General features: G+C 43.6%; 1 protein-coding gene across 2 annotated transcripts in view; it reads left to right on the top strand.

Moving 5' to 3' along the window:
- The window catches only part of ebf3a (EBF transcription factor 3a), a 99,303-nt gene extending 86,703 nt beyond the window's left edge, over positions 1-12,600 (top strand). For both annotated transcript variants that reach the window (XM_085170511.1, XM_085170509.1), the window contains 4 exons: positions 1,917-2,079; positions 4,729-4,932; positions 5,411-5,581; positions 11,046-12,600. In XM_085170511.1, coding sequence (XP_085026637.1) covers positions 1,917-2,079; positions 4,729-4,932; positions 5,411-5,581; positions 11,046-11,077 — 570 coding nt within the window. In that variant the 3' untranslated portion in view covers positions 11,078-12,600. The remainder of the gene's footprint in view (positions 1-1,916; positions 2,080-4,728; positions 4,933-5,410; positions 5,582-11,045) is intronic.
- Positions 12,601-14,592: the final 1,992 nt, after the last annotated feature.

The following is a 14,592-nucleotide window of genomic DNA, read 5'->3' as shown; positions in this document are numbered from 1 at the left end:
TTCTTTAACTTCACATGAAACTCATTAAACAGGACAGACTTCCTCCTCCCCCTCCTCCCCTCCTCACCACCTCCTTCAGGTTTAGGAGTCACAGCCTCCTGAAACACTGAAACACTGGCAGAGGAGGAGGAGGAGGAGGAGGAGGAGGGAGCTCTTTATATCCCCCATCCTCCCCAACAGAGTCTCTCCGACACGCTTCTCAACCCACCAGTTAATCACACACACACACACACACACACACACACACACACAGGTCTATTGAAATGAAAGCGTAACCTTGAACAGAGTGCAGAGCCTGTAAACAAATGTAAATCCAAATGTAGTGATAATAATAATAACTCTGTGTGTGTGCGTGTGTGTGTTATGTATGTGTAAACTGAACATGTGTGTTTTTAGAGTCTTGAGCTGTTTAAGTATAACGAGCCGCTCTCTGGATCTTTAGCGCATGTCAGACAGACATCAGAGTGCCCCCTGCAGGCTGGTCAGTGAAGTATCGTGGATCGTTACCCTCAATTACACTGGAAAAAAAGACAAAGAAGAGAAAGATGGTGGCAGTAACAATATAATGACCTCAGTGTGATGAGATAAAATCAAAAATAAACTGACTGAAATCAGAAATCACAGAAATACAATAAAGTGCCTTAGACTGAAAACTGCATGCTAGGGTTAGAAAACATGAACTCTGCTGTTTTTCACTATATTTCACTACCAGAAGGCAACACTGCAGGCATTGAGGGCAGCTGCAAGTACCTGGGGATCCCACAGGAAAATGGGAACCATGAAGAGGTCGCTATGAAAACTTCAACCACCAAGTACCTGCAGAGGGTCATGCAAGTCCTGAGCAGTCAGCTGAACGGTAAGAACAAGATCCGGGCTATCAACACCTACGCCCTGCCCGTGATCAGGTACCCTGCTGGGATAATAAGCTGGCCAAAGGAGGAGATAGAAGCCACTGACATCAAGACCAGGAAGCTCCTGACCATGCATGGAGGGTTTCACCCCAAGTCCAGCACCCTGAGCCTGTACTCTAAGCTAAAGGAAGGAGGCCGGGGACTGGTGAGTGTCAGCACCGCAATCCAGGATGAGACAACGAACATCCACGAATACATCAGGGGTGGTCAGTGAATACTTCAGGCAGCAGAAACCCAAGAAAGAGGAGGAAGAGGAGGAAACATCATGGAAGGACAGACCCCTGCACGGTATGTACCACCGGCAGATAGAGGAGGAGGCTGACATCCAAAAGTCCTACCAGTGGCTGGACAAAGCTGGACTGAAAGACAGCACAGAGGCACTAATCATGGCAGCACAAGAACAAGCTCTGAGTACAAGATCCATAGAGGCTGGGGTCTATCACATCAGGCAAGACCCCAGGTGCAGGCTGTGTAAAGATGCCCCAGAGACAATCCAGCACATAACAGCAGGGTGCAAGATGCTAGCATGAAGGTAACGATGGTCCCCGTGGTAATCGGAGCACTAGGTGCGGTGACTCCCAAACTAGGCGAGTGGCTCCAGCAGATCCCGGGAACAACATCGGAGATCTCTGTCCAGAAGAGCGCAGTCCTGGGAACAGCTAAGATACTGCAGGACCCTCAAGCTCCCAGGCCTCTGGTAGAGGACCCGAGCTTGAAGGATAAACCGCCCACAGGGGCGAGTGGGGGATTTAATATACCTTACATTATATCACAGGAATGTATTACAGGTGTTTAATTGTAATTTATCATTATAATCTGAAGCAAAGTGACCACAACTCTCAGTTAATCAGTCTTGTCTTTGGTGTTAATGCATGAGTTTTAATTTTAGGATGATAGCTTCTCCACATCTCCAGTAGAGATGTTATGTGATTATGTTCCCTCCTGAGTCTCTGCAGCTGCAGGAATCCAGATATTTAAATACTTCTGTGTCTTTCCGCTCTGCAGGAGATCATCTTGAAGCGAGCAGCAGACATCGCTGAAGCGCTCTACAGCGTTCCCAGGAACCACAACCAGATCCCATCGCTGGGCAACACCGCCTCCCATGGCATGATGGGAGTCAACTCTTTCAGCGGGCAGCTCGCCGTCAACGTCTCTGAGACAACGCAAGGTATGAGCGGCCCGATAAATCCTGCAGGTGATGGGGGCAGAAGTGACATTAAAGGGGTGGCTGTGGTAACCCTGGTCACATGACACATTTTACGAGTACTCTACAGAGTCTACTACTAACTACTACTAACCTACACTCACAGACTAGGAGTCCTGCAGGGAATCAACATATCTGCAAACCTCACTGAGACCTTGCAGGTTGTGCACCAATCACAGGTCTTGTCCTTCTGCAGGGAGGAAGTGAAACCATGACATCACTGTCAGTGACTCCTAAATAAAAACTAAGAACTCTGAAAACATGAAGATGCTGACTGTCCTGCCCCCAAAGTGCCAATAAACAGTGAGAATAGGAAATATTTCTCCCAGTCTCGTTGCTGAGAAGCTATCATGATGAAGAACATGTTCCCTCTAAGTCTGAAGTGAAAAAGAAGGAACACACACATGTATAGGAAGCACTCAAAACATGCGGTTATCCTAATTCGGTGCTTTTATAAAGTCAGCAAAGAGACAACAACATTGTCATCCCCTATGTAGCCAGTGTATCAGAGAAACTCAGGAGAGTTCTCTCCAAGCATGACATCCCGGTGTACTTCAGACCCAGCAACACACTCAGACACAAACTGGTTTACCCGAAAGACAAAACACAAACTTAACAACGTGGTGTATGCTGTACAGTGCAGCAAGGAATGCCCAGACCTCTACATCGGAGAAACCAAACAGCCACTTCACAAGCATGGCACAACATAGAAGATCCAAAGGAGCTTGCAAAGAAAAGCGTCTTCTTTAAGTTGCTTGTCCTGTCCTGCCCCCTTTGGGGGCAGGACAGGACAAGCAATGCAGGACTAGCAACAGGAAGCAATGCCTTCCTGTTGCTAGGCAGCATCTTCACTTCTTCAGAACTGAAGAAGCTTCTCGGCTGAGAGGTGAAACATCTTCAAGCAACTCAAAGAAATCCAGACGCTTTTCTTTCCAAGCTCCTTAGACTATCATGACGAAGCTGCGTCCAAGAGCACTTCACATCCCAGTGGCTACTGAAAAAAACTCTACTAGAGATGAATACAGGGATGAATAGAGTCTCTCAGACAGGAACTTCACATCCAAGATGGCTGCACAAACCTGCTTCTGGAAGGACTCTGGTGCACCGAGCGTTGGATTTGTGACCAGCTCAGAGCTGAATGTCACTTTGATGGATATGCGTGTCTTTGTCCTGTCTCCCTTCTCCCACCCAGATAGCTGCCTCTCCCCATCCCAACTAATGCCTTATGTGTCTTCCTGTTAAACGGAAGCTTTTCCTTCCCACTCTCACCAAGTGCTTGTTCAAAGTGGGTCCTCTGATTGTTGGGCTTTCTCTGTATTAATGTAGGGTATCTACCTTACAATATGAAGGACCTTATTTGGTGCTGCCTAAATAAAACTAAATTGAACTGACTGGAATAGAGGGATGAACAAAGAGTTAAACCATGAGAACAACTGGAGTCTTCTGGATCATTCAGTAGTTCTGATTCAGCTCTAGTTTGCCCCTTTTCTGTGTTATAGGAACCACAAAAGGTTTGACATGTAGTTGAAGTTTTCTGTGAGATCCCAGCAGGAAGAATCTACAAATCTACAAATCCTCATGAATTTCTCTTGTAGCCCCACCCACTGTCGTCAGCTTTGGGACCACAAATTTCCAGACTCAGATTCACCAGCACTCTGTCACCAGATGAATTAAAAACATCAAGCGGCCTTTCTCTTATTTTAACTGCTCCACCTCCTGTTTGTCTTTACTACACTCTGTCTGCTGAACTCTAGTCCATACTCTGGGATCTGATTGGCTACTACTACTCCTCAAAGTTCAGCAAGGATTGTTGATGGTGGTGATATGAAAGACCAATCTCATGTGAACAATTATGTGAACGATTTTCCAAATTCCACTCTTCCTGTGTATGTGGGCGGTGTGGTGGTTTAGCACTGTCGCCTCACAGCAAGAAGGTGCTGGGGTTGAATGCTTGTATGTCTCTCTGTGTTCGCCCTGTGATGGAAGGTTGACCTCTCCAGGGTGTACCCTGCCTCTTGCCCAATTAAAGCAGGTGTAGGCTCCACCCCCTACACCTGAGCTCAGGTGGCAGAGCAGGTCAGCCACTAACCAGAAGGTCGGTGGTTCGATCCCAGGCTGCTCCAGTCTGCATGCCAAATATCCTTGGGCAAGATACTAACCCCGCGTTGCTCTCCGATGCATCCATTGGAGTGTGAATGTGTATGAATGGTAGATTACTTAGCACTTAGGTCAGATAAAAAGTGCTTGTGTGAATGGGTGTGATTGGGTGAATGAATTAGTTGTATAAAGCGCTTTGAGTGCTCAGACAGAGTAGAAAAGCGCTATATAAGAACAAGTCCATTTACCATTTACCATTTACCCCCTCCAGCAGCTCCAAAAGATCTCCAGCAGAACTGGGATCAGGCCACCATCTGTTTCCTCTGCCTGTGAAACCAGGATGTTGCATTATCAGTTCTAAAGCGTTTAGGAGTTCAAATACTTGCTGAGAGGAACCTCCATGTACCGAAAACTCCACCTTTGGGGAAAAGTTACATGCAGCCTCATCTAGCTTAAAACTAGCTTACTGCACTTAGTAATACTGCAGTGTTACTAAAACACTGTACTCTCTTCCAGTCGGCTACAGTCGAAACACCAGCAGTGTGTCACCGCGAGGATATGTACCAAGCTCCACCCCCCAACAGAGTAACTATGGCAACACAGTCAGTAACAGCATGAATGGCTACGGCAACACAGGCATGCCAAACCTTGGGGTGGCAACATCACCCGGTTTCCTCAACGGGTCATCAGCCAATTCACCCTACGGCAGTAAGTATCAAGGTAAATGTACTACAGTACTACACCTACTACTACTAATACTCCTAGCAGTACTACTACAACCACTACAAGGAATACTACTCGTACTAATTACACTAATCCCTGCAGTGCTGGTCCTCTATCTTTGAACTTTGTAGTAATCTTATCTTAATGACCTTGTAGTACCATATCACCCTATCAGAGCACTTCGCTCTCACACTGCAGGCCTACTTGTTGTTCCTCGAGTATTTAAAAGTAGAATGGGAGGGAGATTGATTGTTGTTTTTTTCTCTGTATGTATTATTGTAGGGTCTACCTTCAATACAAAGCGTCTTGAGGTGACTGTTGTTATGATTTGGCGCTGTTTAAATAAAACTGAATTGAATTGACTGGATAGTACATCATTCATGTAAGACAACAGAGCTAAGCATGTTCACAGAGTGTAGTTTACTGTCCCATCACAGTTACTGGTTAAAATGGTTTCTGACCTGCTGTGTTCCAGTCGTTCCCTCCAGTCCCACCATGGCCGTCTCTAACTGTAACTCCTCGCATGGAGTTTTTTCCTTCTCGGCTGCCGTCAAACAGAAGAGCGCCTTTGCTCCCGTCGTTCGGCCGCCAGCTTCACCTCCTCCTCCACCCAACTGCTCCGCCAACAACGCCAATGGGCTGCAAGGTGAGACAGCAGCTCCTTGAGTCTACAAATTAAAACTCCTTCTTTCCAAAGTCAGTAGAGGTGTTAGGGACTTATGATTAAAAAGAAAAAGTACATTTATATTTTTATATTTTGTTTTCAAAGTCCTTCATGTCTTTATGTCTTTATGCATGCTCAATCATCCAGGTAAGTAAATCTCTGGAGTGACGAAACGTTTCTCCCACTGAAAACGTTTAACGGTTAACAGAATCAACGTTTGGAGATTCATGTCTTTAAACATATAGACGTGGTGTAATTAAAGCGAGTGAGCCTCGAGAGCAACATGAAGCTGAACAGATGTTTGATTCAGTTTCATCTGCTCTTCTGTAAACAACCACATGTCTACAAACGGGTAAATGGAGTGAACACACACACACACACACACACACACACACACACACGCTGGGTCGAGGTGGGTAACCTGAGTCCTGTTAGTATTGCATGAAGAGTGACAGGCCAATGCATGTTTTATTCACTACAACCCACAGATACATCCTCTAAACACACATGCCCACATGCATTAAACACACACACACACACACACACACAGGAAGCACACACTCTGGCAGCCAGTGTGTGATGTCAGTGTTTCTGACAGAGAGGTTTGTCGAGTGTTAAATATTCATGTTGCTCTCCGCCTTCGCCGAGGCAGAAAGGCCACAGTGTGTGTGTGTGTGTGTCTGTGTGTGTGTGTGTGTGTGTGTTTCTGTGTGTGTGTGTGTGGATCCATTTGCAGGGTGATGAGTAAATACAGTTTGAATGTTATTAATAGTTGCAGCTGCAGCAGCCAGAAACTGAGCATGAAATCAGTGATTCACCTTCAAACGAGCACCTGAGAAACAATTTCATCCTGACATCATTTCAACGTGGTTTCTAATTATTATTATTGTTGTTGCTGTTATAAAATAATTTCATTTTGAAATCACTACTTATGTTTTGTTTCTGTGAACATGTGCTTCATTTATCCCAGAACGTTTCAGTTTTTGTGACTGAAGGAGTGAAGCGTCAGTCTACAGACGCGTGTGTGTGTGTGTGTGTGTGTGTGTGTGTGTGTGTGTGTGTGTGTGTGTGCGTGCTTGTGTGTGTGTGCGTGCGTGCGTGCATGTGTAATGAGCTGGTAAATTAAACTGCGGGCTGCTACATGCATTTTGTCGTTAACAGGATGCTAATGAGGAATGATGTGTCATCATTTTCAGCTCAGATGTTGTTTAAAAACTCATCAGATTCTTTAAGGTTTTATTCGAGTCACAACAGGGATAGGTGGGTGGAGTCAGTCTCTTCATCAACAAACCATCCGTTTTGTTAACGGCTTATCCAACTTCAGGTTAGTTTGCATAAGACAAAGGAGGGCGGTGCACAGAATCAACAAAGCAAAGCTCACCTGAAATCAGAGGAAGGAGGCATCTCCTGATTATTTAAACTCCGACGGTCCTGAGACATTCCGGTGTGGAGGAAGGAAAACTGTACAATAAATAAACAGTTCATCATCAGGGAAGCATCATGTGACCTTTCCCTTTAACACACTGGTGAGGTTACTGAGGTCTGTGAAGGTTTAGTGCTCAGGATGGACAGTGGGCCTTCTTCTTCTTCTCCTACAACAAAGAGAGCAGATTTAGAGCTGAGCTCGCCGTGAAACGGGATGTACGCGGGAGGATTTGTAGCCATGAATCACTCTGGATTGGATGGGATTTTGTCTCCCCGGGGCATTTCCACCATCCTGGAGTCAGCTCACATCCTTCTGAATCCTGTTGCGTGTCTCCATCAATAACAGGAAAAATATCTGACTCACAAAGCAGGACGGCATCATCAAAACCATTTTACCTGTCCAGGTGAAGTTTGACATGTGGCTACACACCTGACTGACACAGCCAAGGCTTACGTTTCATTTTACTCTAAAGCGTTCCTCATCTGAACGATGCAGCCCATCATCCTTCTGCTTTTACTGACACACACTTGCTCACTGTAGGCTTCCTGTGTGTGTGTCAGTGGTTGTCTTCTTCTACCGTGTGTCCTTTTATGAATACACATCAGTGCCCTAATCCCCCCTCCTCTTCCTCTGCTCGTGTCGCTGTCCTTGCTTCTGCCGTCCTCTCCTGTCTTCTTAAAATGTTTCACAGCTGAGGTGGAAAACGCAGCTTTGCTACATCCTGTAGTGTCACTGTAACGACTGTCGCTGCTGAAACCTGCGCTGGAGCATGTCGGAGGCTGTAACCAGAGCGCAACGAATAATTCAAACTCATGTGAGACAGAAAAGGTTCCTGTGGAAACACGTGGAGCGTTAAATCTGCTCAGTTTGAATGTGGAGCGTGTTTTCGTACAGTGAGGCTGATGGAGAAGTTCACAGCTCAGAGTGTAGTACTGCACTTTGACTCTACGTGACTCGTCCAACTGACCATCAACACTTCGATGAACCGAGAGCAGCTGTGGGTTCAGTATCTTGCCCAAGGTCACTTTAACACACAGAGACTGAAGGAGCCAGGACTCAAACCACCAACCTTCTGATTACTAGTCAACCTGCTCTACCCGCTGAGCTAGAGCCACCCCAGGCCAACAGTTCAACGAGATAGCAGCATAAAAGCAAATGCGCATAAGATTTCATCGTGCATGTCTCACGACTTCCTGAAAAGATTTAGAGATCAATTAAAACCGCCGCCTCCTCTGACTAACCACAGGGCGCTCCTTTCAGACGTGCAGAGGCCAAGTGGAGACTGTCCTGTAGTCTGACCAATCAGAAACAGAGATTCTGTTGGGACATCATGGATGCTACGAGCTAAGCATGAGAGGAACCATCTGATTGGTTATCAGCTTACAGGTCACAGCAGCATCCTGATGGTTTGGGGGAGGAAGGACCAAAACTGTAGGGTTAGGACAAACATCTGCAGACGATGAACAAACCTGGACTCCATTACTGAGCTGAGTACAGGCCAGACCATCACTCACTGAAACATCTGGATTAAAAACATGGTGTGAGCAAAGCTTTATTCAAACATGAGCAAAGTAAGATAAGATAAGAGATAAAACTTTATTAATCCCTCGGGTGGGTTCCTCTGGGAAATTTGGTTTCCAAAAAAGCACAGCACCGACAGAAGTTACAGAGTTACAGAATTTTATATATATATATATATATATATACACATATATAAATACAAAGACATATGTAGATAAAATATACAAAGGGGATAAATAGAATAAATAGGAATAAAAATAAAAATACAAGTGAATTGCACATTTCAAGTATGGAGTCTATTGCACCGTTGACTATTAACAAAAAGTATTGCACAGTGAAGTGGAGAGGCACTACAGCTTAGTTGTTCCCCCCTCCTTTGTCCTCCTGTTTCCCCTCCCTCTCCCCTCCAGAGAGGAGTTAAACAGTGTGATGGCGTGTGGGACAAAGGAGTTTTTAAGTCTGTTGGTTCTTGTCTTTGGGAGAAGCAACCTGTCACTGAACAGACTCTTCTGGTTGTTTATGGCCGTGTGCAGAGGATGCCCAGCATTGTCCATAATGTCCAGCAGCTTCTTTAGTGTCCTTTTCTCTGCCACTGACACCAGAGTGTCAGTGGCAGAGAAAAGCTTCATCCTTCATGCCGACCACAGAGCCAGCCTTCCTGATTAGTTTTTCCAGCCTGGATGAGTCCTTCTTTGCTGTGCTGCTCCCCCAGCACACCACAGCATAGAAAAGTACTCCAGCAACCACCGACTGGTAAAACATCCTCAGGAGCTTCCTGCAGATGTTAAAAGACCTCAGCCTCCTGAGGAAGTACAGTCGGCTTTGGGCTTTTTTGTACAGGTGCTCTGTGTTGCATGACCAGTCCAGTTTGTTGTCCACCCACAGCCCAAGTAGCAAAGTTTTGTTGTGGAAGTTGTTTAAATAAAGTGCAAACACTCAGCGAGTGGGTTTCATCACATGCTGCAGAGAGCGCTCTGGTCAAACGCCAAAGCGGCCTCTGAAGATGATGACCTATACCTCCCAGCTCAGCTCATCCTTGAACCTTCCCCCCCAAGGAGAATTACGACCAGCCGTCTCCTCTGTTACACGCAGTCCCTGGATGTCTCTGACCACATACAAGATTAGAATAGAATAGAGTAGAACAGAATAGAATAGAATAGAAAAGAATAGAACAGAACAGAACAGAACAGAATAGAATAGAGTAGAACTGAATAGAATAGAACAGAACAGAATAGAACAGAACAGAACAGAATAGAATAGAGTAGAACTGAATAGAATAGAACAGAACAGAATAGAACAGAACAGAACAGAACAGAACAGAATAGAATAGAACAGAACAGAACAGAACAGAATAGAACAGAATAGAATAGAACAGAACAGAATAGAATAGAACAGAATAGAATAGAATAGAACAGAACAGAATAGAATAAAATAGAATAGAATAGAACAGAATAGAATAGAACAGAATAGAATAGAATAGAACAGAATAGAATAGAATAGAACAGAATAGAATAGAATAGAACAGAACAGAATAGAACAGAATAGAATAGAATAGAGTAGAACAGAATAGAATAGAATCGAACAGAATAGAACAGAACAGAACAGAACAGAATAGAATAGAGTAGAACTGAATAGAATAGAACAGAACAGAATAGAACAGAAAAGAACAGAACAGAATAGAATAGAGTAGAACTGAATAGAATAGAACAGAACAGAATAGAAAAGAACAGAACAGAACAGAACAGAATAGAATAGAATAGAATAGAACAGAACAGAACAGAACAGAATAGAACAGAATAGAATAGAACAGAACAGAATAGAATAGAATAGAATAGAACAGAATAGAATAGAATAGAATAGAATAGAACAGAATAGAATAGAACAGAACAGAATAGAATAGAATAGAACAGAATAGAATAGAACAGAATAGAACAGAATAGAATAGAATAGAACAGAACAGAACAGAACAGAATAGAATAGAACAGAATAGAATAGAATAGAATAGAACAGAACAGAACAGAACAGAATAGAACAGAATAGAATAGAATAGAATAGAATAGAATAGAACAGAACAGAATAGAACAGAATAGAATAGAATAGAATAGAATAGAATAGAACAGAACAGAATAGAATAGAATAGCTCTTTATTGTCATTGTTACAAAAACAATGAAAGGCAGTTTGGCATCTCTCCATGTGTGTAAATTTACACAACAACACAGACAGTGTTGGCCCTACAATGGCCCCGCTGTGACGCTGTGATAAAGGCCCACAGTGATACTATCCTACATGCATACAACTGTGTGATAAAGTGATGCTACTATTACTGAAGTGATATTGTCAAAACATGTGATCAATACATAGAATAAAGAAACTTCCATTACAGTTTCAACACCTGATGTTTGCTCTGCAGGTGTTAGTCACAGCTGGCTGTCACTCAGTAACACATCATTTCTGTTCTATGTTTATAATTAATGAATTCAAACCTCGTCTCTCTGCAGCCATGTCCGGCCTCGTCGTTCCTCCCATGTAGAAAACCTTCCTCCTCGTTCCTCACCTGTCTCCTCCCCCTCAGCCACGAGCACTAATCACCTCAGAGGAGGAGGGACCTGTGGCCTAAGGAGGCGGGGCCTCCGGCAGCAGCCGGTCGTCTGCGACTGGGCCGAACCTCTAAGAAGAACCTGAGAAGGACATTTTGTAGAGCAGCTTTCTGCGGGTGCTTTCAGCTGTCTGTAATTATTCTGATGTTATACTCTATGTTTGGGGGCGGGGTCATTCGATGTAAAAACTGTGATGTCACATCTGAGACTTGACTTCACTTAGTCTGCTTGTGATGTAATCTTAGTTGAAGAAATGGGAATCTAAAGAGGAGTGAGATTAAAGGCTTCAAATTACAGGACACAGTGTGATTCAGGCCTGTCATACGTAGCAATCGATGAGGAGCAGACAATGACTGTGACATGATAAACACCTCTGAAAGCACCTGAGTTCAGGTGAACCTCAGTGGGGGGAGGCAAAACACTCCCTGTTTTTTAAAATAATCCAGGACATCACATCGTCAAACCTTTGACAACCTGAAGTCTCATATTTGAAGAACATTTCAGGAAAGAGAGATGAACACAGAAGCACTGATTTTAGTTGGGCTGAAGGTTCAAGGGAGGTTCCTGTTATTTCTGCTGCCGCCAGACTCAGAACAGGGGGAACGAACAGGAAGTATAGCGCTGAAAGGCTCCTTCCACTGAGAATTCACTGAAATCTGTTGCAGTATCCGGCGGCGTCCACGTTGCCATGAAGTGTTTATTTTATCAGAAATTGCGGCAGGAATAATTTGAGGCCTTTAATCGTTTCAGTAATCTCAGCACATAAACTTCTGACCTCTGAAAGCACAACGATAAAACAATAAATGAAGAATATCAGTTTGTCCCTTGAAGTCCCGCCCTTCTTCTTTTAGCCCCGCCCTTGTACGTCTGTATTTTTTTTAATGCTTGCGCTGTTAAAAAAAAAAAATCCTGCATCCTGATACGCTACTGTGACTGTCTGTCTTCTTGTTCAGAGTTGTCTTTTTAACCGTAGCTCCTCCCACAACCCCAAAGCCCCTCCCATTCATTCAAGCCCCGCCCCGTGTGTTTTTCTCTGTGGGTTTTGTGATTTTTGCCAAAGTTGTAGCTGGCTGAATATTTATACGTCACTGTGGTTGATCACGCTGCCCCGCCCGTCACCAAAATCACAAGGGAAACTCTTTTGTAACATACAGATTATAAATATGTATTTATATCTGAGATTGTTTTGTATAAATGTCCAATCATGTCGTCTTCATGGGGTTTTAGACATGTGTGTGTATGTGGTGTTGCCACACTGAAAAACAACCATCGTTTTGTATTAAAAAACAAAAATGAATGTCTTCACACATTTATAGTGCTGTCAATCAAAGCTGACGTCCAATCAGCTCCACTCGTTTGGTTTCAGTTGTTTTCAATGTAACTCTTGTTCAATGACTGTTTGGCTGTTTGGAAATGATTTCTTCACAGTGAATAAAGACAGCAGGTTGCTCTGATCGACTCCAGCGCTTTCTTCAAATAAAAGACAAAAACAAGCCAGTCAAGGCTGAGCATGTCAAATAAAATCAACCAATCACTGCAACGTGCTTAAACCTAATATTCAAGGTCAGCCTCTCCACACAGTAAGATCTCATTATATCCAGGAGTAGTGATGCAGACTGAGCTGCAGAAATAAACCAGCCTGATGTAGCAGAGGAGAGAAGCACGCTCATGTTTATGAGGTCAGAGAAGAATAAATGTGTTTGTGCATAACACGAAGAAGGAACGAAACCAGCTGTGTCCAGGGTAGGTTTTGTCCCCTAACATACCACCATCCTGCCTCCAGCCTAAACAGGAGTCCTTATCCCCCTCGTCCATGTTTTAAACCGGGGTGTCCAACTCCAGGCGTCAAGGGCCACCGTCCTGCAGGTTTTAGAGCTCACACTGGGCCTACACACCTGAGTCACATGATTAGTTCATTACCAGGCCTCTGCAGAACTTCAAGACATGTTGAGGAGTTTAAATCAGCTGTGATGGACCAAGGACTCATCTAAAACCTGCAGGACACTGGCCCTCGAGGCCTGGAGGTCCCCACCCCTGGTTTAAACAGTCAGACAGGACATCTTTGTGCTGCTGTGGTAGGTTATCTGGTGTCTTTCACCTCCCTCTCTTTACCAGGTAAAAGGTGTTTAAGGAGCACCTGAGACCACAGGTAGGGTTGTTCTCTATCACCTCCTCTTAGACGATCACACTCAGTGGTCTGTTAGAAAAGATGATGATCCAAAGTTCAGCTCACTGTTCAACAGTGTTGGTCAAGTTACTTGAAAAAAGTAATCAGTAACTAATTACTGATTACTTCCCAAAAAACGTAATCCCGTTACTTTACTGATTACTTATTTTCAAAAGTAATTAATTACTTAGTTACTTAGTTACTTTTTAAAAACATGATTTACAACCTGAATAGGTGATAAATCGATAGATCTTTCAGCCCAATTCTACTTTTTCTGCATAATCATCATACAAAATGTAATCAAATGGAAAAGTCTCTTTTTAAAACTTGTTTTATTAGTTTTAATATTTTAACTTTATGCATCAAGCAAAAATTTAATTATATGCACCATTCTCTGACTGGAAGAAATTAGTGTAACATTTAAACCTATTTTCTGCACATTCCAGCACATAAAATAAAATATTTTGTGTGTTTACACTCAGTCTTTCAAATAGATGCAAGTAAAACACAGCAGAAAATAAATAAAGTCAAAGACTAGCGGTCCTGTTGCTCTATTTTCACCTGTAAAGCAGGAGTGGGGCAGGCGGAGGTTTACCCTGGTGCAGGTGACGTTGTAACAAGTGGTATTACGGCATAGCACACCTAGAGGAGGTCTCTTCTCACTATTGTGGCAGGAGGACTTGTGTGGTCTTGCTGTAGATAGACCTCCTGTTCTACCTACCTGACTAGCCTCCAAGTTTTCCAGTTAACTTCCAAGTTAAACCTGCTGGCTGCCCATACCTCACCAGACCTCTGTTACAACGTTTGGGAATGTCAAGTCTGTTCTTTCTTTAGTTCCCTGCAGGAATGAATCTTGGAAACGGAGTGAGGTAATTGTGGTATAGAATAGAATAGAATAGAATAGAATAGAATTCACCTTTACTGTCATTGCACACGTCACAAGGCAACGAAATGTAGTTTGCATCCATCCAGAAAGTGCTTTAGCTCTAATATAGATATATTACAGAAATGTGTCTGTTATAGGTGGGTACAAAATACGGGTCTATTATGGGTATGTTCCAATGTGCACTGTATGAGGGTATGTTATGAATATGCTATAAGTATGGACAGGCTGTAGCGAGTGTACATCTGCATAATAACAATAATTGATGTCAGTGGTTGGTACAATATGGCAGGAGTACATGAATCTCAAATTTTGGAGGTTAATAACTCACCTGAAGCCGTTTTGTGTTAAACCAGCCTCACAAATAGTTTAGCCAGTTTAGCCTCTACAGTGTCACA

Source organism: Neolamprologus multifasciatus, chromosome 8, assembly GCF_963576455.1.
Source record: "Neolamprologus multifasciatus chromosome 8, fNeoMul1.2, whole genome shotgun sequence".
Classification (NCBI taxonomy): Eukaryota; Metazoa; Chordata; class Actinopteri; order Cichliformes; family Cichlidae; genus Neolamprologus; species Neolamprologus multifasciatus.
The sequence above is the reverse complement of the archived record's forward strand: the minus strand, read 5'-3'. Positions and strand labels throughout refer to the sequence as shown.